This window comes from Sphaeramia orbicularis, chromosome 2, assembly GCF_902148855.1.
Source record: "Sphaeramia orbicularis chromosome 2, fSphaOr1.1, whole genome shotgun sequence".
Lineage (NCBI taxonomy): Eukaryota > Metazoa > Chordata > Actinopteri > Kurtiformes > Apogonidae > Sphaeramia > Sphaeramia orbicularis.
This window is the reverse complement of record NC_043958.1, coordinates 25005664-25032764: the sequence shown is the minus strand read 5'-3', so window position 1 is coordinate 25032764 and position 27101 is coordinate 25005664. Positions and strand designations below refer to the sequence as shown.

The 27101-nt window shown below is 34.0% G+C and overlaps 1 protein-coding gene across 2 annotated transcripts in view; it reads left to right on the top strand.

Annotated features, from left to right (window-relative positions):
• Nucleotides 1–27101, top strand: part of LOC115433185 (rho GTPase-activating protein 6) — a 300107-nt gene that overhangs the window by 246048 nt on the left and 26958 nt on the right. For both annotated transcript variants that reach the window (XM_030154467.1, XM_030154476.1), the window contains 6 exons: nucleotides 3898–3969; nucleotides 14357–14505; nucleotides 16711–16839; nucleotides 20827–21022; nucleotides 22874–22929; nucleotides 23244–23394. In XM_030154467.1, the coding sequence (XP_030010327.1) occupies nucleotides 3898–3969; nucleotides 14357–14505; nucleotides 16711–16839; nucleotides 20827–21022; nucleotides 22874–22929; nucleotides 23244–23394 (753 nt within the window). The remainder of the gene's footprint in view (nucleotides 1–3897; nucleotides 3970–14356; nucleotides 14506–16710; nucleotides 16840–20826; nucleotides 21023–22873; nucleotides 22930–23243; nucleotides 23395–27101) is intronic.

Below are 27101 nucleotides of genomic sequence, written 5' to 3'. Positions count from 1 at the left end.
GGAGTTGTCATTATTTATGATCATGATAATAATGACGTTCACATATTCATCCCACGGGCCAGGCTGGAACCTCTGGCGGGTCGGTTTTGGGCCACGGGCCATATGTTTGACACCCCTGCTTTAGGGGAACTGAACCTGCTCCCTGACGTAAGTGGCTAATGCTACCACAGAGTGTGTTGTGGGAGCTGGATAAAATTTCCTGAACCCACCAGTGACTTCCACCATCCAGCTGAAGGGAACATCTGGGGTTCATACCGAGGTTGACGCAAAAACTGCATCAGTCCAACATGAGCCGGGTTTGGAGACCCAAAAGAAAACAAGCAGAAGAGTGACCAAATGATCGCATTTAAAGTCGCTGCGGTTTCCATGAACTGACGTTTTGGCCGGAGACGACACGATTTCCTGAGCGGCAAGGATTCTGGGGGTTTAAAGTTGCGTGCGCCACCATTTCCATCCATTTCCTGATCATTAATCAGCAAATTCAGGACTCATTCATCACGTTGACAGCTGACAATGTGGCTTTTTTTTCATTTGAGAACACTCCATTCCATGTGGATGTTCAGCTCTGACATACATAAACTGATATGAAAAAGCTCTTAAGAACAAACAACTGTGTGTGTGTAGCTGTAAAACATGTCCACACCAATATGGACATTTTGGAAAGGGACCATTTTTCTGTGTCTGGGCCTCTCATACAAATGTAAATGACAGTTTAGGCCACAAAGAACAGAGTGTGTATCGGTGTGGACAGGGAAAATTAAGAAATTAGAAAATGGCCCAATGGATTTAGACTGCAGTCAAGAAAGACACATTTTGGTGCTAGGGGTGGGCGGTATGGGCAAAAAAACATATCTTCACTATTTTTTTTTTTTAATTTTCCGATAGTAATAACACTGGGTTACAAAAAAATGTTTTTTGCAAGTTGTCTAGGTTTTTTCAACTGAATTAGGACCATCTGTTTTTCTCAATCAGGTCAGGTTTTTTTTGCTAATTTGATTTTGAAAAATTGGATCTTCTCACAAAATATAGTAATTAATACCAAAATAAGATTGGTAAGCACACTTTATGAAACTTGTGACTTGATTCCTGTTAGGTACAATGGTGTATTCACCGCAGATGTAGCAGAATACGTCAGGCTTATTTTTGCAAGATCTTCTAGTCGAAGCCATTTCATTCACCTGTAATATTAAAAAAAAAACATTAATCATAAATTGGCAAAAGTAAAATCTTCAGAACTCGTTTATTGCAAGAAATATGAAAGAATTTTGTATCATATGTGAAAATGCCCATAAATGTAAGCAAAAATGTTAAAAAGCCAATATGTAGCATAGTTCAGAAAGTTGACCTGATTGAGCAAAATTAATGTGATTTTTGGATTCAGCACACCAAAATTATCCTAAATCAGCTCAAAAAACTTAAACAATAAATTTTTTTTTTGACCAGTATAATCGCAACAACGGGACGAAATCCGAAACCTGTTTTTTCCTGATGAAAAAGAAGTAAGTTAAGAATAATTATAGTGTGTTAATTTGTATTATTTTCAGCTTTTTTTTCTGTTAGATTTTAGTTTTTATTTTTTAATTTTGAGGAATAGTCTTAGTTTGTTTTTTGTTTTTTTGTGAGATATTATGAGAAAATATTTTGAGAGACTGAAAAGCTACAACGCAAGAATGCATCTAAATTAACCCACAAAGACCCAAAGATCCACCATCGACCAAAAGCATCTACTGAAAATGTTTAACCCTGTAAAGCCTGAACCATTCAATTATTGACAGAAAATTCCACTTCTTTGAAACTGGAGCCTTTATTGGTCCTTCTGAACAACCCTAATTGTTTTTCAAATATCTTTCTCAATGTATGAGTTTCAATTTTGTATCATATTTGATACATCGGGTCAAAATGCCGAAACCATTTCATTCACCTGTAATATTAAAAAAAACATTAATCATAAATTGGCAAAAGTAAAATCTTCAGAACTCGTTTATTGCAAGAAATATGAAAGAATTTTGTATCATATGTGAAAATGCCCATAAATGTAAGCAAAAATGTTAAAAAGCCAATATGTAGCATAGTTCAGAAAGTTGACATGATTGAGCAAAATTAATGTGATTTTTGGATTCAGCACACCAAAATTATCCTAAATCAGCTCAAAAAACTTAAACAATAAATTTGTTGTTGACCAGTGTAATCTGACAATGTCCCTTAAAATGTGAATTTCTTTCTTTTTTTTTTTTTGTTTTTTAAATTACATAAAATGCTGTAAAACTCCACTTGCTTACCAGGACATCTATGGGTAGACACAGCATTTCAGAACAACAGCTATTATTTACTTTTTAAGGCTTTCATACATCTTCTGCAAAACATGCAGAAGGATGAAATTCATTGAGCAGAAGTAGGGATGTATAAACCAGAGGGGGGGCTCATCCCCCCCATCCCCCCAACAAAGCGTACCCTGATAGGAAAATATTTTCTGAGATATTAGTAATTTTGGAATACGGTTGCCTTACAGTTACGTTGCTATGCCCAGAGTCACGTGAATGCTTTGGCGGTGACAGCATGCGTGAATACGAGGGATGGGAAGATTATCCGATACGCATCGATACGCCGACACACGCGTCCACGATCCGAGTGCACCGGTAGAGAAGCTGCGAGTGAATGAAAAGTTTGGAAGGATATCGTGATGCATTGATTACACTGAATATTTAAAATAAGTCACACATACGGAACGCTCACCACAGACACATCACGGCTTAAAGCAGGGGAGTCAAACTCATTCTAGTTCAGTTCCACATTCAGCCTAATCTGATCTAAAGTGGGCCGGACCAGTAAAATAATATAAATAATAGGATAAGAACGGATAAATAATGTCAACTCCAAAGTTTTCTCTATGTTTTTGAGTGTAAAAAGTAAAATTCTGTGTTGAAAATGTTTACATCTACGAACTGTACTGAACATAACATGAACAACTAGAAGCACTCGGACAGCGCAGACCTCCGCCAAGGCTGATCAGTGGCGCCCCCCATGGGCCCCCCCATCCCCGATCACCACCAAAATTTAATAATTTCTTCCTTATCCCATTTCCAAAAAACCCTGAAAATTTCATCCAAATCTGTCCATAACTTTTTGAGTTATGTTGCACACTAACGGACAGACAAACAAACAAACCCTGGCAAAAACATAACCTCCTTGGCGGAGGTAAATATGAACAAGCTGTAAATTCTTAAGAAAAATAGGTACAACGTTAACAATATTACATCTTAATTTATCATTTATACATGTGCATCACAACGTACAGATCACAGTGGATCTACAAATACACAAAACATTTCGTAACAGCTAGAATATTTTTAAAATTCCACATTTCAGACATTTTTGTGAAAGGATCGTCTGTAAATGTAACCATTTTTGTGTAATTTTACTTTTTTACACTAAAACAAAGAGGAATATTGGATGTTTTTGTTATTTGCAGGTTATTATGATTGTATTTTACTGGTCTGACCCACTTTAGATTCAGTTGACCTTAAATGATTTTAATATCCATATCTTCAGTGTAATTTTTGCATTTCACAAATTCATCCCAGGGGCCGGACTGGACCCTTTGGCGGGCCAAATCCGGCCCCCGGGCCGCATGTTTGACACCTGTGGCTTAAAGGGTTAAAACATTGCTGCTTGTGGCAGTTCACGAATACTTTTTCCCAGTGTATAATCACTGTAGACAAACAATGTATGTGATTTAATACGACATGTGTAATGTTTCTGGATTTGATCTGAAAGCAGGATTTTCTCATTCCTGACATAAGCTTATTATTATTATAAGCTAATTAGTGTGATAGTACAGAGCAGATAGGCAGACCTTTTGTTTCTGGTCGCTGACTACTTTTTTCCCTCTCTGTGCAGACGGACAAAAGAGGAAGAAGTCACTGAGGAGGAAGCTGGACTCTCTTGCAAAAGAAAAGAGCAAAGACAAAGGTAAAAAGATGAACTCTGACATTTCACCAGTTCACCGACTTTCCTCTTGTTAGTCTTTCTTTGTCGGGATTCTCCACGTCTGCATGGAGACGGAGGACCAGACTGTGGTCCCCCCAGCCCTCAGGCAGGTGAACAGCGAGGTTAGAACAACACAGTTTCTGTTTACTGGGCTTGGATGGTTTATATTTAGCTTAAGTGGAGGGACTCCTTGTAAGGGGACTGGCTCTCTGCAGCACTAAGCAAAGCATATTTGGCAGCAACAGAAAAGGATATTAGGCAAAGGAGTCCAGATGGAGCGGCAAAAGGGAGATACAAACAACTTTTTTAGAATTCATTTTCATTTTGGTTGCATGTCTTTTCACTACAATGACCTTCATATTTGAATTGATAAATTGAGCTACATACACTCAACAAAAATATAAACGCACCACTTTTGTTTTTGCTCCCATTTTTCATGAGCTGAACTCAAAGATCTAAAACTTTTTCTGTGTACACACAAGGTTTATTTCTCTCAAATATTGTTCACAAATCTGTCTAAATTTGTGTTAGTGAACACTTCTTCTTTGCTGAGATAATCCATCCACCTCACAGGTGTGGCATATCAAGATGCTGATTAGACAGCAGGATTTTTGCACAGGTGTGCCTTAGGCTGGCCACAATAAAAGGCCACTCTAAAATGTGCAGTTTTATCACACAGCACAATACCACAGATGTCACAATTTTTGAGGGAATATGCACTGGTCATGCTGACTTCAGGAATCTCCACCAGAGCTTTTGCCTGTGAATTGAATGTTCATTTCTCTACCATAAGCCATCTCCAAAGCTGTTTCAGAGAATTCATGAAGAAGACTGTGCGAGGAAAATGGTGGTCACACCAAATACTGACTGGTTTTCTGACCCCCCTGGACCACCCAATACAGTAAAAGTGCACATTTTAGAGTGGCCTTTTATTGTGGCCAGCCTAAGTCACACCTGTGCAATAATCCTGCTGTCTAATCAGGATCTGGATCTGCCACACCTGTGAGGTGGATGGATTATCTCAGCAAAGGACAAAGGAGAAGTGCTCACTAACACAGATTTAGACAAATTTATGAACAATATTTGAGAGAAATAGTCCTTTTGTGTACATAGAAAAAGTTTTAGATCTTTGAGTTCAGCTCATGAAAAATGGGAGCAAAAACAAAAGTGGTGCATTTATATTTTTGTTGAGTGTATTATATATACAGGGTGGGGAAGCAAAATTTACAATATTTCGAGGCAGGGATTGAAAGACAGTGTATGACCAATTAGTTTATTGAAAGTCATGAGAATTTATTTGCCACAAGAAAATTGACATAATAGAAAATGTTTGTATTCTATGTGTCCTCCTTCTTTCTCAATAACTGCCTTCACACGCTTCCTGAAACTTGCGCAAGTGTTCCTCAAATATTCGGGTGACAACTTCTCCCATTCTTCTTTAATAGTATCTTTAAGAAAGTCAACATTGCTGTGTGATGTTCTATTGGTAGCATGTTCTAAAACGCCCCAAATAGCAGAATCCAGAGGGTTTAGATCTGGGCTAGAAGGCGACCATAAACATGATTCCCAAAAATTGATAAAGTTGGATTTGTTGCTGTTGTCAACAAGTGTTTTGGTGTTCTTGTGTAAGATTTGAACTTCAAATCATATTTTACTGCATTTCTAACGCTCTTGTTGTCTACCTCAAGTTCAATTACCATTTTTCTCATGAATTTGGTTGGATCCTTTAGGATTTTGGATTTGAGAGCTTTAATAAAAGCTTCGGTACATTTTTTGTTGCTTCCTCCACTTCCAGACTTTCTGGTAATAGTTTTGCTCATAGTCATTCTCTTCTTTCCATTATAAACAGTCTTTATGGACACTCCAACTATTTTTGAAATCTCCTTTGGTGTGACGAGTGCATTCAGCAAATCACACACTCTTCAACGTTTGCTTTCCTGATTACTCATATGGGCAAAAGTTTCTGAAAAGGTATGGATAATAGTGTTAGGTATGATTATGACATCAATATATGTTTGGGTTCAAAACAACTGACGTAGTGCCTGCTGAGAAAAAACAACTAAATGTTCATTGTAAATTTTGCTTCCCCACCCTGTATATATATATATATATATATATATATATATATATATATATATATATATATATATATATATATATATATATATATATATATATGTATTTTTTTTTTTTTTTTTTTTTATGCCAGAACAAAATACTGCAGCTTATAACTGAGGCTGTACCTGCCAAATGGATTCAAAGTTTAATTTTCTCCCCTGGTCCCTGAAAACCACCCCGACGTTTGACTTTGAAGCCGTCTCAGACTTTTTTCTGCTTGAGAGCAACACAATGCAGGAAAAAAAAAAAAAAAAAAATCTGTCTTCTTTGATGCAGCCTCAGTAATCGGAGCTGCGTGTGTTCTGACCAGACTTCAGTCAAGGTAAATTTGCAAAAAGGCTTAACAGCCGTTATAATCTGGGGTTTTAATGGGTTTTTATTTCAGACATTACAAGCAGATCGTCAGTCAAAGTAAAAACGTACTAATGAGTTTGTGTGGTGTGGTCGCTTTAGTCTTGTATGACTCTTTGTTTTCTTTTTTTTTTTCTTTTTTTGGGACAAGTTTTACATTATTTCAGGGTGAATATGGTCAAAAATGTTATCACGATAAACCTTTTGACAACATTTGATACTGAAATGATCACGATTTCTTTCCAGTTTAAAGCCTGAAATTTCATTTAGGGTGAAAGTTTAAGAAACTAGATGATTCTTTTATTTATTTATTTATTTTACGTATTTATTTTACCCAAAACCTATTTATTTTAGCTGCTTTTATTTGTATTTACAGAGTAGGTTTTATATATGATGTACAGATTGGATGGCACTTTAAATTTAGTTGTACTTGTTGGAATGACAATGAAGATATTCTATTCTATTCTATTCTATTCTATTCTATTCTATTCTATTCTATTCTATTCTATTCTATTCTTTGTGATCTTAATGAAGTATTTATCAAATATGTAATAAAATGTAACAAATGAAAATAACCTAAAAGATGCATTAAGGCCAAAAATGTACAAGACATTGCAAGAGGAATGAGTGAAAATAATGTTTTTGTTTTGTTTTGTTTTGTTTTTTTTATTTAAAAAAAAAAAAAAAGTTTAAAAAATGGCAAAAGATGAAACAATATGGAAAAATTACAAAAATGACTAAATGACATAATTATGAAAAATATGTAATAAGACGAAAAATCAAAGAAAAATCCTGAACATTCATTTTTTGGACAAGTTTTACATTATTTCAGGGTGAATATGGTGAAACATGTTATCACGATAAACCTTTTGACAACAGTTGATACTGAAATGATCACGATTTCTTACTAGTTTAAAGTCTGAAATTTCATTTAGGGTGAAAGTTTAAGAAACTAGATGATTCTTTTATTTATTTATTTATTTTACGTATTTATTTTACCCAAAACCTATTTATTTTAGCTGCTTTTATTTGTATTTACAGAGTAGGTTTTATATATGATGTACAGATTGGATGGCACTTTAAATTTAGTTGTACTTGTTGGAATGACAATGAAGATATTCTATTCTATTCTATTCTATTCTATTCTATTCTATTCTATTCTTTGTGATCTTAATGAAGTATTTATCAAATATGTAATAAAATGTAACAAATGAAAATAACCTAAAAGATGCATTAAGGCCAAAAATGTACAAGACATTGCAAGAGGAATGAGTGAAAATAATGTTTTTGTTTTGTTTTGTTTTGTTTTTTTTATTTAAAAAAAAAAAAAAAAGTTTAAAAAATGGCAAAAGATGAAACAATATGGAAAAATTACAAAAATGACTAAATGACATAATTATGAAAAATATGTAATAAGACGAAAAATCAAAGAAAAATCCTGAACATTCATTTTTTGGACAAGTTTTACATTATTTCAGGGTGAATATGGTGAAACATGTTATCACGATAAACCTTTTGACAACAGTTGATACTGAAATGATCACGATTTCTTACTAGTTTAAAGTCTGAAATTTCATTCAGGGTGAAAGTTTAAGAAACTAGATGATTGTTGTTGTTGTTTTTTTTACCTATTTATTTTAGCTGCTTTTATTTGTATTTTTATTTTAGGTTTTATATATGATGTACAGATTGGATTGCACTTTTCATTTGTTGGACTTGTTACAATGACAATAAAAATATTCTATTCTATTCTATTCTATTCTATTCTATTCTGAGATGTAACAAATGAAAATAACCTAAAAGATGCATTAAGGCCAAAAATGGACAAGACATTGCAAGAGGAATGAGTGAAAATGATGTTTAAAAATGACAAAAGATGAAACAATATGGAAAAATTACAAAAATGACTTAATGACATAATTATGAAATTTTTGTAATAAGATGAAAATAAAAGAAAAATTCTAAACTGTCATTTTTTTTGACAAGTTGTACATTATTTCAGAGTGAATATGGTCAAAAATGTTATCACGATAAAACTTTTGACAACATTTGATACTGAAATGATCACAATTTCTTTCTAGTTTAAAGCCTGAAATTTCATTCAGGGTGAAAGTATAAGAAATTAGATGATTCTTTTATTTTTATTTTTTATGTATTTATTTTACCCAAAACCTATTTATTTTAGCTGCTTTTATTTGTATTTACATAGTAGGTTTTATATACGATGTACAGATTGGATGGCACTTTAAATGTAGTTGTACTTCTATTCTATTCTATTCTATTCTATTCTATTCTATTCTATTCTATTCTATTCTATTCTATTCTATGTGATCTTAAAGAAGCATTTGTAAAAGATGTAACAAAATATGTAAAAAAAAAATCTAATGGCATTACATCAATAACATGCTTTTTGGAGAATAGATGGCATATGAAACAATAATTTTCTAGTGCTGGGCAGCGATTAAAATTTTTAATTGCAATTAATCGCATGGATTTCTGCGATTAATTGCGATTAATCGCATAGTTATATGGGGGGGGGGGGGGGTGTTGCTGGCATCAACAGCATGTATTTCCTTTCAGTGATATTTCAGACTTGAAGTACTGCGGTGATAAAAATAATTGCACATGTCAGTGCTTACAAACAACTGTGTCCTTCTCACCCCCACCATCTGAAGACATTTAAAATGAAAAGATCCGTGTAAAAGACCGGTACTTTTCTCCATGTTTATGTCCCCACCAGTTTATTTCCGCTTGTGAGTGATTGACAGGAGTCTTAAGACCACTAGTAAGTACTAATACTAATAAGCCCAATAATATGTGATGTTCAGTTGTTCAAAGTAAGCAAAGGGGGCCCTCTAGTGGTCGGAATAAGTTGCACTAACGTATGTTTTGTTCTTTCGGTGTTACCGTAGTCAGTTCGGACATAAGAAGGAACTAACAGACACGTTTCTTTCACTCTGTTTGTATGGCCCCAAAAACGTTTGCCTGTGAGTATTTTATGTTCAGTTGTTGTAAGAATGAATAGTATAAAATATCTCTGATGTGAACCTTTGTTGCTGGATAAAAAGACGTTGTAAATTTTAAATTAATCTGTAAATGCTAATCGTTAGCGTGTCTATGGATTTTCCCATTCAAGTTAGCATTGAGCTAATCACATGGTAAATAAGTAAAGGTTAGTTCAAAGGCTGGCATATTATACCTAAACACAACCAATGAATTTACATAAACTTAGCATGAGCCTGCATAAAGAATTAGCAACCCATCTGCGACTGCTAGCATAAACGAATTAGCTTAAACATGCTAATAAGACATTGTAATAAACACATCCAAAATAACGTCATAAACATGTTTCTAACGGCACGTTTGCATGTGAAATTATTTAGCAAACAACAGAATGACTGATACATACAGGTGTTGCTTCTCCAGGAGTTAAACAAAGTTTGTTTCAGCATTACTCGGAAAGTTCGCTCACTTTTCTCCTCTCAGCTACACCGGCACTTGGTGCGTGTGGAGTGCCAAAATAAAAGCATAAGTTTCAAAATAAGAGTCTGTATGTATAAATGAACTAAGACTTGCTTGAAAGGCATTAACGGGAGATAAAAAAAAAACCAAAATTGTCGGCGTTATTTAATGAATGCGTTAACGCGGTAATAATGCGTTAACTTGCCCAGCCCTAAATTTTTCATAAAGATTTTTGCAAGAAAACAACATGACCGGGTCATTTTTGACCCACTTATGCATCAGTTTGATACTTTTAAAGCTGATAATGTAGACAAATCAACCCCGAAGCAAAACCTGCGCATGATATAAAAGTATTTCACATCATTTTCACTTTATCTTTACAACTTCTCCTGTGGCTGTGACAGATTTTCTGCGTAGAGCGACATCACATCTTTTTAATATAAACACGCTCAGTAGGAAATAGTTGAATAAAGTGAGTTGAAATCCAACATCTAAGAAACTCCAGGCAGAGGAAAGAAGGTTTATGAGAATCTGACATGCTTTGAAAAATGTGCTGGGCCTGTGGATGCAAAGGGTTGTACGTTACGCCATCCCGAGTGTGTCTACGCATGTGTGTATGTGTGTGTGTGTGTGTGTGTGTGTGTGTGTGTGGAGGTTACATAAGCCCTGTTAACGCTGTGAGGTTACAGAGCAAATTCGTTGTGTCACAGTGTTAGCGGTCATGTTGTTCGTGAACCACAACCCTCCACTTGTGGTTGTGGAATGCGTTTTGCTTTCTCTTGTGTGTGTCTTTCTTTTCCTCTTTCTACCACACACCTACACAAACACACACACACACACAGAAATTGGCTGAACAGCTGGACTGCTTTCTCTCAGCTTTTGGCTCAGGCTTTAGGTGTCTCTGTATAACCGAGTATATAGTCCGCAATGGCCCAGTATGACATCATTTCTTTCTCCAGTGAAAAAAAAAGGGAGAAAAAAACACCACATCATAAGTAAAATCATGGAAATAAAATGAACAAAAGAATAAAAGAGCGGGTAAATTACATGTTAACTCATTTCATCTTGTGTCAGTGTTGAGCAGTTTCACATTAGTTGTGGGTAGGAGTCATTAAAGTTGTGTTATTTTGGTTGAAAGCTCTACAATTAGTGGTTTTTTCCATATCCGGGTTGGTGTCAAAGTCCCTTTTAGTGTCTTATTTTGGAAAACAGATGCAGTTTGAGCTTTGAGATTTTTAACGGACACAGTAAACATAGGTTTTGATGTGTTTATAGCATGTGCATGTACAGAAGTTTCATTGGGAAATGTGTTCGATGACGTTTGGCTGCAGGAGTTCAAACAGTTTATGAGTCGTTTTTAGATGGTTTAAGACGGTGGTTCTCATCTGGTCTGGATTCAGGACCCACTATCACCCCCCCCCCCCCCGATGACTCAAATAACACAAAATATCACAGTATGAAAACACAGAAGACAAATTTTATGATTAACCAAACTGACCAACAGGTGGCACTGATAAATATGGAAATATTCCATTTAACACTAATGCCGCGTTTACACTACATGGAAGCAGCTTGACCCAGCTCGGCTTGGCTCAGCTCGGTATTCCTGGAGACCATTTCCATTACAAGATACGACCGACTTTACAGTACCTGGTCGTCATAGCGATGTGACGCGTTACTTCCATGTCGTCTGTTCAGAGAGTCGCTGATAAACTCTCTCGTTGCGTGTTGTATCGTCTGAATTTTTACGTCGGCCACCAAAGACTGAATCTCCTGGACCGACCATGGTGTAGTTTTGGGCTGTTATCATGTGGATTAATGTACCGCTATATTTACTGTCCACTTCCGCATCTGTTTTTTGTAAGAGACAGACAACTCTGTGACCAATCAGTGGTCTGCAGTGTTTGCACGTCACGTTTTAGTATCTGGTCCCCAGTCCTGGAACCTCGGCGGAGGTAATACCAAAAACAGTAGTACCGGGTAGGGCTGTTCAATGATAGAAAAAAACAATAATCACGATTATTTTAGCAATAATTGAAATCACAATTATTAAAAACAATTATTTGTTAACCTTAAAGTTGTTGTTTTTTGGGGTTTTTTTTTCTTGCAAAACAAAGTAAAATATACTCTTTAAACATAAGTAAAGCTTTTAAACACTAAAACAAAGTATGTTCACTTTTGTACGAAACAAAAAAAAAATCTTTGAATGCAAATAGGTATACTGTAAATTCAAGTATGTTTCCTTTTGTAAACAAATAGTGCACTGGAATTAAACTGCTATAGACTTGCCATAGAACTGTAGCAATAAAAAAAAAAAAAAAACTCACATAAAGTGCAAATTATAAATTCATGGTAGCTTGTGTGCGCGTGAATTAAAACAACTCAAAATTCATAGTTTTTTCTCGATTACATAATTTTTGTAATCGTTAAGTGTAATAATTGAAGTCATAATTGCATTTCGATTAATTGCACAGGCCTAGTACCGGGTACCAGATTCCAGGTCCTTTTTCATAATGGAAACGCAAAAAGGCCGAGCCGAGTCGATTCGAGCTGATACCACGCAGTGGAAACGGGGCATAAACTGGGTACATTGGAACCAAAACCAAAAATGTGTACTCAGTTAAAAATTAAAAGTGAATTCAATCACTTATTCAAAAATTAAACGCACTGAGGTTTTTGTCCTCAGTGTAGGTAAAACCATATCTGATGTAGTCGGGGTCATTTATGCTGGGAAATATCGGGTGTTAATTAGCATTATAGTGCATTACTGCCACCTACTGTTTGGGAGTGTGAATGGACGGGCTTCAGTTCCATAAAAATAAAGCACAGGTTTTGTTACGTCCACCAGGAGGTATTGTGATCGCTTTGCTTTGTGTGTTTGTTTGTTAGCTCCGCCAAGGAGGTTATGTTTTTGCCAGGGTTTGTTTGTTTGTTTGTTTGTTTGTTTGTTTGTCTGTCTGTTTGTCTGTCCGTTAGTGTGCAACATAACTCAAAAAGTTATGGACAGATTTTGATGAAATTTTCAGGGTTTGTTGGAAATGGAAGAAATGATTAAATTTTGGTGGTGATCGGGGGTGTGTGTGTGGGGGGGGGGGGGCATTTCCAACAAACCCTGAAAATTTCATCAAAATCTGTCCATAACTTTTTGAGTTATGTTGCACACTAACGGACAGACAAACAAACAGACAGACAGACAAACAAACAAACAAACCCTGGCAAAAACATAACCTCCTTGGTGTGGGGGGGCCCACGGGGGGGGCCACTGATCAGCCTTGGCGGAGGTCTGCGCTCTCCGAGTGCTTCTAGTTTGTTTGTTTGTTTGTTTGTTAGCAAGATAACTCAGAAATTTATGGACGGATTTTCATGAAATTTTCAGGAAATGTTGATACTGGCACAAGGAAGAAATGAATACATTTTGGTGGTGATTGAGGGTGGGGCGGGGTGGGGCCACGGGGACCCACTGATCTGCCTTGGCGGAGATTTGCGCTCTCCGAGTGCTCTTCTTGTTTCCCTCTCACCCAAGGGACGGTTACACAAATATCTAACTGCACCTTATTGCACTGCCTCTTTGCACTTCACTCTGCTGTTTGCACTGTACTTCAGTGTCTACTGTGTATAGGCTAGGTTAGGTTGTAAATATGTGCTGTTATTTTTTATGTAGGTATTTTAAAGTTTAATTTTAGACGTATATTTTACTGATTTTAAATTAGCCTTAGTTTTAGTCGTTTTTAATGTATTCATTTATTTATTAGTTATTTATTTTATTCATATGGCAAATACAGGTCCTCAGAAACCAGTTTTGTTCTCTTCTTTGTGATGGAATGACAAATAAAACTCCTTTGAATCCTTTAATGTTGTTTGTCCAGACCCATTGAAAATAGGTTTGTGACTCGCTTTTGAGTCACAACCCACCACTTGATTCTCACCGGTTAAAGAGACGCCATGTTTCTTACTGCAGCTACCTTTACGCGTCTCTCTTTTCATGTTGAACAAGAGAAGCACTCGGAGAGCGCAGACCTCCGCCAAGAAAGATCTGCCTCCCGTGCATGCGTCTTTGTTTGTTTGTTTGTTTGTTTGTTAGCAAGACAACTCAAAAAGTTATGGACGGATTTTCAAGAAATTTTCAGGAAATGTTGATACTGGCACAAGGAAGAGATGATTAAATTTTGGTGGTGATCGGGGTGATTGGCTTTGGCGGGACCCCCCCCCACCCCACCCCCAATCACCACCAAAATTTAATCATTTCTTCCTTGTGCCAGTATCAACATTTCCTGAAAATTTCTTGAAAATCCGTCCGAACAAACAAAGAAACCCGCACACACCCATAAAGCAAAGCGATCACAATACCTTCTGGCGGAGGTAATAATCCTCGCATTGGCCTCTTTTCCTTCCTGTTCTTCATCCTGATTACTCCATCTGCCTCCTCTGTTTCTTCCAGAGTCCATACCCCAGGCCTTCAGTATACCCCTGTCCCAGGTCATTGCTAACGACCGCGTCCACAGGCAGCGTCAGGACGGCTATCGCCAGGACCCTCCGCAGCGTGAGGAGCATAAAGACTCCTCAGACCTCGTTTCATCCATTTTACAGGTCTATCTATCTATCTATCTATCTATCTATCTATCTATCTATCTATCTATCTATCTATCTATCTATCTATCTATCTATCTATCTATCTATCTATCTATCTATCTATGTCGGGCCTTTTCGGAATTCCACACAATTGCAGTATGGCTGCAGCAGCAACAAACATGAAAACGGCTTCATTGCTTCTTGCTGGTGCGTGGAATTCCGAAAAGGCCCGAGTGACCATTTGGTTTCGCTTTCGGTTTGGTATGTGAACAATCAGACTGCTTGTGATGGAGTACACTTTGAAGTTGTTCACCGTGAGGGGTTTAATTCAGGTGTGTAATCACGGAAAGACTAATGGATTCGTGATACCTAGGCTAATCATTCAAGTTTTACAGATTTTATGGAAAATTGGTGACGAATGTCATATACGCTTGAAGAGATGTTAAATATAGAGGGAAAAAAATATTTTGGAACAAAACAAAAGTAGTGAACACAGAAACACCATTATCTTCTACAACATAGATTTATCAGTAAAACCCATAGAGTTGGGTCAATGACAGTAGATGGAGACGCTTGGTTTATGTTCATTTTATTGATATATTTGAGTGAAAAAGTCACTTTTTCTTCAGTTTTCTCTGTTTCTGATAAAAGAACCCTCAACTTTAATCTGAGTTTTTATGAAAATTTACATGATTAGTGAATTAAATAAAAGAAAATACATGATTTTCACTAAAAACCACAAAATACAGAAGATAACATTATGGTGGTTGATCATTTAAGAAAAGTTAAATGTAGAGAAAACATATATTTTGATAAAATACCTCTCAACTTTAATCTGAGGTTTTATGATCAGTGAATTAACCCTGTAAAGCCTGAACCATTAAATCACTGACAGAAAATTCCAGTTCTTTGAAACTGGAGCCTTTATCGGTCCTTCTGAACAACCAAAAAACACCTATTTTTCAAATATCATTTCCCATGTATGAGTTTCAATTTTGTATTGTATTTGATACATCAGGTCATAATGCTCAAATATTATTATTATACTGGGTTACAAAAAAATATTTTTTGCAAGTTGTCCAGGTTTTTTCAACTGAATTAGGACCATTTTGCACCGCTAAATCCAAAAATGACATCTGTTTTACTCAATCAGGTCAGGTTTTTTTGCTAATTTGATTTTGAAAAATTTGATCTTCTCACAATCTGCGCCCAAACTTTATCTTGGTCATCAAGTTTAATACCAAAATAAGATTGCTAAGCACACTTCATGAAACTTGTGACTTGATTCCTGTTAGGTACAATGGTGTATTCACCGCAGATGTAGCAGAATACGTCAGGCTTATTTTTGCAAGATCTTCTAGTCAAAGCCATTTCATTCACCTGTAATATTAAACAAAAAAAACAATCATAAATTGGCAAAAGTAAAATCTTCAGAACTCGTTTATTGCAAGAAATATGAAAGAATTTTGTATCATATCATAAATGTAAGCAAAAATGTTAAAAAGCCAATATGTAGCATAGTTTAGAAAGTTGACCTGATTGAGCAAAATTAATGTGATTTTTGGATTCAGCACACCAAAATTATCCTAAATCAGCTCAAAAAACTTAAACAATACATTTGTTGTTGACCAGTGTTATTGAACAAACAAAAACATAATAAAACACAAACATGTCAAACAAATTGGTAATTCCTTTTCAAAATTGGGAAAGTTCTACCACCTAAAAATCTTGTAGGCCTCTGGTGAACAAATTCCTCCCCCCTGGTGGATTATCTGTGTATTACATGTATCTAATTGTATACATCAGGATTTCCATGAAAAAAATGTCACACTGATCATGTAGAGGACTTCAAAACTCGTGTATCAAACATGACATGTTTTTATGTTAAGGGTTAAATACAGGAAAATACACGACTTACTCTGAAAAAATGCAAAGTTAAGATGATAATATTACAATAAATGGTGATAAATCGCTTAAGAAAGGTTAAATAAAGAAAAAAATTCATTCATATGTACTGACACAAAAGTAGCACTGGGTCTTTGAGGGTTAAAGCGCAAACTGAGCATTACAGTTTTACAACAAAATGTATAATATCATTTCAAACAAGTGTAAAGCAGAAAATGAGCATGAAGTTTTGTACACAGTGAACAGTTTTAGAGACAATACTTTAAGAATTAAGTGTAAACATATTCCCATCTAACTGTTGTACAATCTGTCGTACAGTTCGCCACCAAGCGTCCGTCGAACAAAGAGCTCTCCAGCAGTAACTCGTCACTGAGCTCCACGTCAGAGACCGCCAACGAGTCCACATCGCCCAACACGCCCGAGGCTGCACCGCGAGCACGCAGGAGGGTGAGCAACGCCGTTTATCCTTCAATCTGAAAGACACATTTTCCATTGACATAAATCTACCCCTTTTTTAAACTCAACTTTGACAAACATCCTGGCTGAACTTTTACTCCGTACTTGGTTTATTTTTAGAAATTCTATTTTAGAATAGTCTGGAAAACACATAATTTTTCCACTCTCTCTTTTCTTTTTTTTTATGCTTATACAGATGACAAAAAAATATATAATTCAACACTATTTTAAGCATAAATGCGTACACCCCCTTTGAAAAGCAAGATTTTAATCAATAATAATTTGTAATTTCATTGCATAATGTGTATAATGAATGAATGAATGAATGAATTAATGAGATCTTTATTTCAAACATGTAGACAGTCATATTAAAACAAAAATCAACCAACAAAATATAAGTACTGGTACATAAATGATTGATAAGCAAACAAACAACAAAATAAATAAATAAATAAATAAATAAATAAATAAAAATAGTAATAGTAATAGTAATAGTAATAATAATAATAATAATAATAATAATAATAATAATAATAATAATAAAACAAATGAAATGAAATTATACATGCTCAAAAATGAGTAGGAAGAAGTAAAAACTTATGTACTCCTACCCCCAGTTTCTATTCCTTCTGATCATTATATAGCAATTATTATTTTGTATGAATATAATAATAATAATAATAATAATAATAATAATAATAATAATAATAATAATAATAATAATAATAATAATACCAATAATAATAATAATAATAATAATAATAATAATAATAATAATAATAATAATATATCAATATCACACATCCTTTTACCTATGTATACTAATATAATAATACCCATTAAATACTTTTCCTACCAGATAATAATAAAAACTAAAAGAACAAAAACAAAACAAGCAAAAACCCTCAAACAAAACACGTATACATATATAATATAAATACATATAATATTCTGTTCTATATTCTAATGACATTAAAGCCTGTAGTATTGTGTTATTCTATTCTATTCTATTCTATTCTATTCTATTCTATTCTATATTCATATTTTAATTTATATCTGAACAAACAAAAATCCACAACTTGCTATAGAACATTTGTTCAACTCATAAGATCAAAGTAAAGTTAGTTTAAAAAAAAAACTAAAATTACAAAATTTTTCAGTTTTACTCAAATTACAAATACACCCCACACCAAAAACTACTACATGTACTATTTTTATGACCTCCTTGATTTTTTGGGACAGCACCTAATCTTCTAGGCATGGAATGAATAAGTTGGCAACATATTGCAATATCTATCTTTTTCTATTTTTCAAGAATAATTAAATAATTCAAGAAAATTTAGAGCCTGAACTTTCAAACTGTTCTCCAAACTCACAAAAACCAAAACTTGCACAGTCACTGAAAATAACACTGTGTTTTATAATGTTAATAGGTTGAGTTAGACAATAGTTTACATCCGGGGTGTCAAACATGCGGCCCGGGGGCCAAATGTGGCCCGCTAAATGGTCCAGTTCGGCCCCTGGGATGTTTTTGCCAAGTGCAAAAATTCAACAGTCTTGAATTGAATTAAGAAAAAAAAAATAGCTTGAATTAAGGAAAAAACCTTGAATTATGCCACAAAAAAAAAATCTCAAATTTAGCAAAAAACCTTGAATTAAGGCAAAAAAAATCTTTAATTAAGTTAAAAAAAAAAAAATCTTCAATTAAGCCAAAAACAATCTTCAATTAAGTAAAAAAAAATCTTCAATTAAGCAAAAAAAAGTTCAATTAAGTAAAAAAAAAAACTTGAATGAAGCCAAAAAATATCTAGAATTAACAACGTATTTTTTTTTTCTTTGTTTTAGTGCAAAAAATAACATTAAATTATGAAAATCTTTACATTTACAAGCTATCCTGTAACAATAAAATGTGAATAACCTGAACAAATATGAACAACCTGAAACGTCTAAAGAAAATTCAGCACAATTTTAACAGTTTTTCTTCCTGTTCCTCAGTGTTTAGTGTCTTTGTATCTTTGTAGATCTGATCCATAATGCACATGGACAAATGAGAAGTTGAGGAATAATATTGTTAAAATTGCACTAAATTTTTAGATTAAATTTCAGTTTCTTCAAGTTTTTTTTTTTTTTTTTTTTTTTGATAGTTTATAAAAAGAAGTGTTTTCATAATTTAATGGGGTTTTTTTACACTAAAACAAAGACAAAAATTTAAGTTGTTAATTCTAGATTTTTTTTTTGGCTTAATTCAAGTTTTTTTTACTTAATTGAACTTTTTTTTTGCTTAATTGAATTTTTTTTTACTTAATTGAAGATTTTTTTTTTTTTTGGCTTAATTGAAGATTTTTTTTTTGCTTAATTAAAGATTTTTTTTTACTTAATTGAAGATTTTTTTTTTACTTAATTGAAGATTTTTTTTTTTTTTTTGCTTAATTCAAGGTTTTTTCCTTAATTCAAGCTAATTTTTTTTTCCTTAATTCAAATCAAGACTGTGGACTTTTTGCGCTTGGCAAAAACATCCCAGGGGCCGAACTGGACCCTTTAGCGGGCCACATTTGGCCTCCGGGCCGCATGTTTGACACCCCTTATTATGTTATAATTTTTCTAGTCCAGCCCACTGTAGATCAAATTTAGCTGAATATGGCCCCTGAACTAAAATGAGTTTGACACCCCTGGTTTACATTATAGCTCTGTTAGCATAGCTCTGTTAGCTTTGCTCTGTTAGCTTTGTTCATATAGCATATATAGCTATTTTATTGCTTTTCCATACGATGTAAGAAACCCCACAAAAATTGGTTTCAGCTTTTTTAGTTGTGTTTCACTTTAACCCTTTCATGCATAGTGGTCACTCCAGTGGACAGTTATTCTACGGCTGTTCTATTGTTTATTCATGGGTTCTGTTGTTTTAGTTCCATATCAGGACTCTTATGCATCATCCAAAACACTGCAACTCATACAATTATTGTAACTTTGCTGTTCTTGATAAACCTGATCTGCAGTAACATGTTTGAGTGGAAATCAACTGCTAATTGGTATTAGACTGTAATTAACAAACACTTTTTTTTTTTTGCATATCCTCCTGAGACCCAGCAATGCATTTTGTCCTCTGTAGGGGACAAAAGTTTGACAGTTTTACTTTAAAAATGCTGTCCATTATAAAGGACATTCCATTAAAAAAATCAATCAATAAATAAAAATAGTTTTAAAAATGTATCTGAAAAAACTGTTGCATTATGCAATTTCCAATTAAGAAAATTTTTTAATGTAAAAAAGCTAAAACTGTCCATTTCCTGGGTCTCAGGAGGATTTTATCTCCATGAAATGAGTAATAACTAATATTAGAGTGTGATAAAAGGTGAGAAAACAGGAGCAATTTAGCAGTTAGTTTTTGTTTTTGTTTTTTTTTTATGAACGTATTTTTCATGGAGTTACAAAAATGTCCACTCCGCTGGACACCATGCATTTAAGTTTTGAAGCAAAGAAACATTTCTATAAAATCATCATCAGAAAGTGATATACTGTGTGTAAACTATTAAATAAAAGCATTTTTAATGCCACTAATTGCAAAATTTTTAAAACTATTTTTATTTCTTGATTGTTTTTTTTTGTTTTTTTTTTTTAGTGGAACGTCCTTTGTAATGGACAGCAGTTTTAACGTAAAACTGTCAAACTTTTGTCCCCTACTGAGGACATTAAAATTGCTTTTATTTCATAGTTTTCACACAGTATATCACTTTCTGATGATGATTTTTATATAAATGTTTCTTTGCTTCAAAACTTAAACACATGGTGTCCAGCTGAGTGGACATTTTTGTAACTACATGAAAAATACGTTCATAAAAAAAAAAAAAAAAAAAAAAAAATCAATTGCATTGTTTTTTTCATGCCTAAAGAGGAACAAAAATATTCAAGAAAAAAAATATTGACTAAGGTTCTCATAATTCGTGCATGAAAGGGTTAATCTCATCATGGTCATTACAGGGAGGCATGTCAGTGGACTCCATCACAGACTTGGACGACAACCAGTCCCGCCTGCTGGAGGCGCTGCAGCTCTCTCTGCCCACCGAAACGCCGAGTAAAAAGGAGAAACACCGAGACAAAAGGCTGAGTCTAAACCCCATCTACCGTCAGGTGCCCCGGGTGGTCGACAGCTGCTGTCAGCACATCGAAAAATATGGTGAGTATCTACTGTATAGAAGCTCTTTGTATTCATCCTTCATTGTTTCATTGTTCGTCCGTTACTAAAGCAAACAATACCAAACAGAAAGCAGGGCTGTCTTAACAACATTATGGGGCCCCGGGCAAAGCAGTGTACTGGGGCCCTACGACGACAAGGGTGCGTTGAAGTCACTGGTCTTCAGGATGTTATTTTTCATGCACATTAAGTGAAAGCCGGTTGAAATGATGCTGCCCCATTGTGCTACGAAGCTAACTTTTATAAGTTTCACTCTGAGTGCAATTTCAACATTGAGGAATACCTATTTCAAATTATTTTTACGCAAAAATCCTAGTACAAAAAAATAAAATAAAATAAAAACTGTAAAAAAAATAATTGAAAAATTTAGTCCAAAAAAAAAAAAAAAAAAATCTGTAACAAAAAAAGAGGTTGAAAAATTCTAGTACAAAATAATTAAAAAAATCTCTAAAGGGGTTTTAAACATTCAGTAAATTAACAAAAACAACAAATTATATTGATGATTGGTAACTGATTGATAATTTTTATTGAAAATTTTTTGTACAAAAGAAAAAAATATTATGAAAAAAAGTTTGAAAATTTTGTACACAAAATTTTAAAAATGTTAAAAAATGATTGAAAAAAAATTATACAAAATAAAAAAAAAATCTGTAACAAAAAAAGATGGAAAATTTTTAGTACAAAGTAATAATAAAAAAAAATCTGTAAAGGGATTTTAAAAATTCAGTACAAAATAATAAAAAAATCTACATAAAATGATTGAGAAATTCTAGCACAAAATAAAACAAATCTATGTAAAGATAATGGAAATATGCTATTTCAGCAAATTCAAATTGATGAATTTGAATTTGATGAAAAAATTCAGACGAATTCAAGTACAAAACAAAAAAAATATACATTGATGATTGATAATTGGTTGATAATTTTCATTGAAAATTTTTAGTACAAAAGAAAAAAAAAATCCGTGAAAAAAAAGTTTGAAAATTTTTAATACAAAATTTTTAAAATGTGTAAAAAAAAGATTGAAAAAAAAAAACAACATAATAAAAAAAAAATCTGTAACAAAAAAAAAAAAGATTGAAAAATTTTAGTACAAAATAATAAAAAAAACTGTAAAGGGATTTTAAAAATTCAGAACAAAATAATAAAAAAAAATCTACATAAAATGATTGAGAAATTCTAGCATAAAATGAGACAAATCTACGTTAAGATAGTGGAAAAATGCAATTTCAACAAATTCAAATTAATGAATTTGATGAAAAAATTCATCAAATACATTCAAGTACAAAAAAAAACATTGATGATTGATAATTGATTGATAACTTTTATTGAAAATTTTATGTACAAAAGAAAAACAGTTGAAAAAATGAAAAAAAGTTTGAAAATTTTTCATACAAAATTTTATGATTGAAAAATGTTATAAATAATTTTTAAAAAATCTGTAAAAAATTCCAGTACAAAATAAAATAACTGGAAACTTCTATTACAAACTAATACTAAAACTATATATAAATAATGGAAAAAATTTGTGTACAAACTAGAAGAAATCTATATAAAATAATGGAAAAAATTCAGTTGTTTTTTTTTTTTTTAAATAATTGGAATAAAGCAGACAAAACAAATTAGAAACTAGCGAAGTAACTACATGCCTTTGATGGGTGCGTATCATATATGATACAAGGGGCATTGAAGGGTTAACACACTCAGATTAGTATGGGGCCCCTATGCTCATGGGGCCCACGGCCAAGTACCCATCAGGCCCATGCCTTAAAGACAGCTCCGCAGAAAGTAAACAATGTACTTATTGTGCGTTTTGTCTGTCCGGTCCGACAGGTTTGCAGACTGTGGGGATTTTTCGAGTGGGAAGTTCCAAAAAAAGAGTGCGACAGGTAAGATCTTCCCTAAAGTTGAATCACGTTATTCTTCTCCCTCCTACACAGGCTGACCTGGGATGACTCATGTATCCATCATCATTGCCAACAATACACAATAATAACATTAATAGACTTTCGAACACTCTGGAAGTCATCCAAAGGTCAGATTGCACAGACTGGGACTCCCGCTGGTTCAACTAGATCGGTCATAGACTCCAGGTCACTCGGAAGGCCAACAGGAAGTCGAATGTGTGTGGGCGTGTGCACCACCCGGAGTATAATGTCTATTGTTATATCATAAAGTATGATCTGAATCTTTCATTCTCTAGCTACGCGAGGAGTTTGATCGCGGTATTGACGTCCAGCTGGATGAGGAACACAGCGTTCATGATGTGGCTGCTCTTCTGAAGGAGTTCCTCAGGGACATGCCTGACCCGCTGCTCACAAAGGAGCTCTACACAGCCTTTATCAACACCACATGTAAGATTTATTGTGTCAGTTCGCTCTCTCTGCTTCTATTCTTCCATCCGCTGTGCTAAGTAACGACACAAAAAAACACAGACATGGTAGTTACGAAAATTCACCTCAGCTGACTTTAACCCATAAAGACCCAAACCTCCACCACCGACCGAAAATATCTACTGATGTAAACTGTTCAGTACCTGTTGATCCACTAATCCTATCAATACATGTAAATAATTGATGTAAAATACAGTTTGTCATCTTTTCACGCTCATCTTCTACAACAGTGGAGTCGAACGATGAAACCGGCCGGCTAAAGATTCCAATCCAGTGTTCTGTCGAGTTGAGCTGCTCCGTCGAAGTAAGCTACCAGTAGCGACGTCTATCAATTGACGCTACGCCGTCGAAACATGCTACCTTACGTTTCGGCACGCCTATTTGAAAATGAAATAATGCTTCGACTGTAGAAAAACACCATTATTTACTTTTTCATCTGAATATGGGTAGAGGAAGCTCATTTCGACAGGCTTATAACTTCTATTAACCCTCCGGTATCCCGTCCAGCAAGGCCCTTACTAAACACCAGGTGTGCCTTTTTGGCACACTTGTGGAATAATGTCAAAAAAATTTCATACAGTTTGTTTGTAACTCTTTTACACTTTTTTCTATTTCATCAACTTGAACCGTAAATAAAAATACCAAATACTCAATAACTGTCACATTTTTTAACCCTTTAAATGCCGTGTTTGTAATGTAAACAAACCTTTTTTGTGGATGCAAAAAACACAAAAATTTTATTTTTTTTCAATATACTACATAAAAAGTGCATCATATATTATTGGATTTTTTCATCCTGGCATATGTCAATGATTAAAAGCAGCATTGGTTAATTTGCATTATTATTTTTGGCGCTAGGTCAAATGTTCAAAAATACTAACATCTGTCACCAAGTGTGTCAAAAAAGCACACCTATAAATCAAACTATTAAATATTATATATTGATTTATTTTTCTACTCTAATTTGATTTTTTGTGTGAATTAAGGTCAGCCCTAATCATACATATCAAATGGAAGGAATAGTGCATTTTTGGCACACTTGGGAGACAGATGCTAGTCTTGTAATTTTCTTTTGTTTACAATGTGCACATTTTAGTTGGTGGCCAGAATTTTAAAGAGCATGCAAAAATGAACAACTTTTGAATTCTAACCTTATTTAAATTGTGAAAAATAATATGAAGTTTTTTAACATGAAGTGCAAAGTGTGCCTAAAAGGCACACCTGGATACCAGAGGGTTAAATAAAGCTCCTACTATAGAAACACCCTTATTTATGTTATTATCATCTCACTTCAGTATTCTACGTCTATCCTTCGTGCACATGTAATTGCTTACAGGAATTGTTAACATAGATTTAGTCAGTTAAATGGTAGGCTGCCATTATTGACGTCTGTTGATCTAACTTGAACAGTAACACTGGGTTACAAAAAAATGTTTTTTGCAAGTTGTCTAGGTTTTTTTCAACTGAATTAGGACCATTTTGCACCGCTAAATCCAAAAATGACATGTGTTTTTCTCAATCAGGTCAGGGTTTTTTTTGCTAATTTGATTTTGAAAAATTTGATCTTCTTACAAAATTGATCACATTTTTGTGACTTTATCAGTTGATTTTTTTTACATAGTTCTCACCCAAAATAGGTTTTAAAAGAAAAAAAATCATTGGATCACTTGATTCCTGTACAATGGTGTATTCACCGCAGATGTAGCAGAATACGTCAGGCTTATTTTTGCAAGATCTTCTAGTCGAAGCCATTTCATTCACCTGTAATATTAAAAAAAAAAACATTAACCATAAATTGGCAAAAGTAAAATCGTCAGAACTCGTTTATTGCAAGAAATATGAAAGAATTTTGTATCATATGATGTGAAAATGCCCATAAATGTAAGCAAAAATGTTAAAAAGCCAATATGTAGCATAGTTCAGAAAGTTGACCTGATTGAGCAAAATTAATGTGATTTTTGGATTCAGCACACCAAAATGATCCTAAATCAGCTCAAAAAACTTCAACAATAAATTTGTTGTTGACCAGAATTGTCAGTTAAATGGTAGGCTACCATTATTGGCGTCTGTTGAACTAACTTGAAAAATAATCTAAACGCCATTAACACCCACCTGACCCACGTACTTAACGCTATATCATACAATGAGAACTTCCTGACGCTATTATCATCTAGCGTCAGTATTCTACGTCACAGGTGTCAAACATGCGGCCCAGGGGCCAAAACCGGCCCACCAAAGGTTCCAATCTGGCCCGCGGGATGAATTTGCAAAGTGCAAAAATTACCCTGAAGATATTAACAGTCAAGGGCATCAAACTCGAGCTCCAAATTTTCTTCTTTAATGTGAAAAAAATCAAAATAATTTGACATTATTCCTTTAAATAATGCCAACACCAATTTTTTCTCTTTGATTTATTGCAAAGAACATTAAATTCTGATATCCTTTAACAATAAAATGTCAATAAGCGGAACAAATATGAACAACCTGAAATATCTAAAGAAAAAAAAGTGCAATTTTAACAAATATTTTGTGCCTTGGTAGAGCTGATCTGTAATGCACATGTATAAATCATACGTTGAGGCATAATATTGATAAAATTGTGCTTATTTTTCTTCAGAAATTTCTTTTTTTTTTAGATTATTCACAACTTTTTTGTTTGGATAGTATGTAAAATTGAAAATTTTTGGAATTTAAGTTATTTAAGTTATTTTTTGCACTGAAAAATTTGGAGTTGTCATTATTTATAGGTTTTGATGCTATTATTTTATTGGTCTGGCCCGCTTGAGATCGAATTGGGCTGAATGTGGCCCCTGAACTAAAATGAGTTTGACACCCCTGTTCTACGTCTATCTTTCGTGTGCATAATTGCTTCCATGCTTACTGCTCAAAAGGCACTATTAAAGAAATAGACTTACAAAATATGACTCACTTCTGTTTGGGGTAGCACAAATCGATGGGCGTTTAAACTGTGAAAACACTTAGGGGCATGCACATGCTCAGTAGCGCTAGGTAGCTCAACTCGACAGGTAGGGTGGCTCGACAGGACACCGGCCCGTGGGATCAATTTGCGAAGTGTAAAAATTACACAGAAGATGTTAACAATGAAGGGGGTCAAGCTCATTTTCCTTCCAAACTCCAAAATTGTAACAATATTCTGCCTATTACTAAATATTTTGTGCCTTTGTAAATGAATCCACTGCTATCCGTAAGTTGTAAAGTACATGTGTAAATGATAAATTGAGGCATAATATTGTTAACCCTATAACGCCAAACGTATCATATTTGATACATGAGTTTTGAAGCCCTCTACATGATCAGTGTGATATTTATTTTTCTTGAAAAATCAGATGTTTCTCAAAAAAAAAAAAGATACATGCAATACACGGATAATCCACCAGGGGGAGGAATTCGTTCACCAGAGGCCTTTCCAGTGACACTACAAGATTGTCATTAAGGAGGAAGGAGGAAGAACTTTGACAATTTTGAAAAGGAATTACCAATTTGCCAGACATGTTCGTGTTATATCATGTTTTTGTTTGTTAAAAAATAATAATATTTCACCATTGAGACCCAATGTATCAAATATGATAATTGAATTGAAACTTATAAATGGAAATTGATATTTGAAAAACATTTTTTTGGTTGTTCAGAAGGACCAATAAAGACCC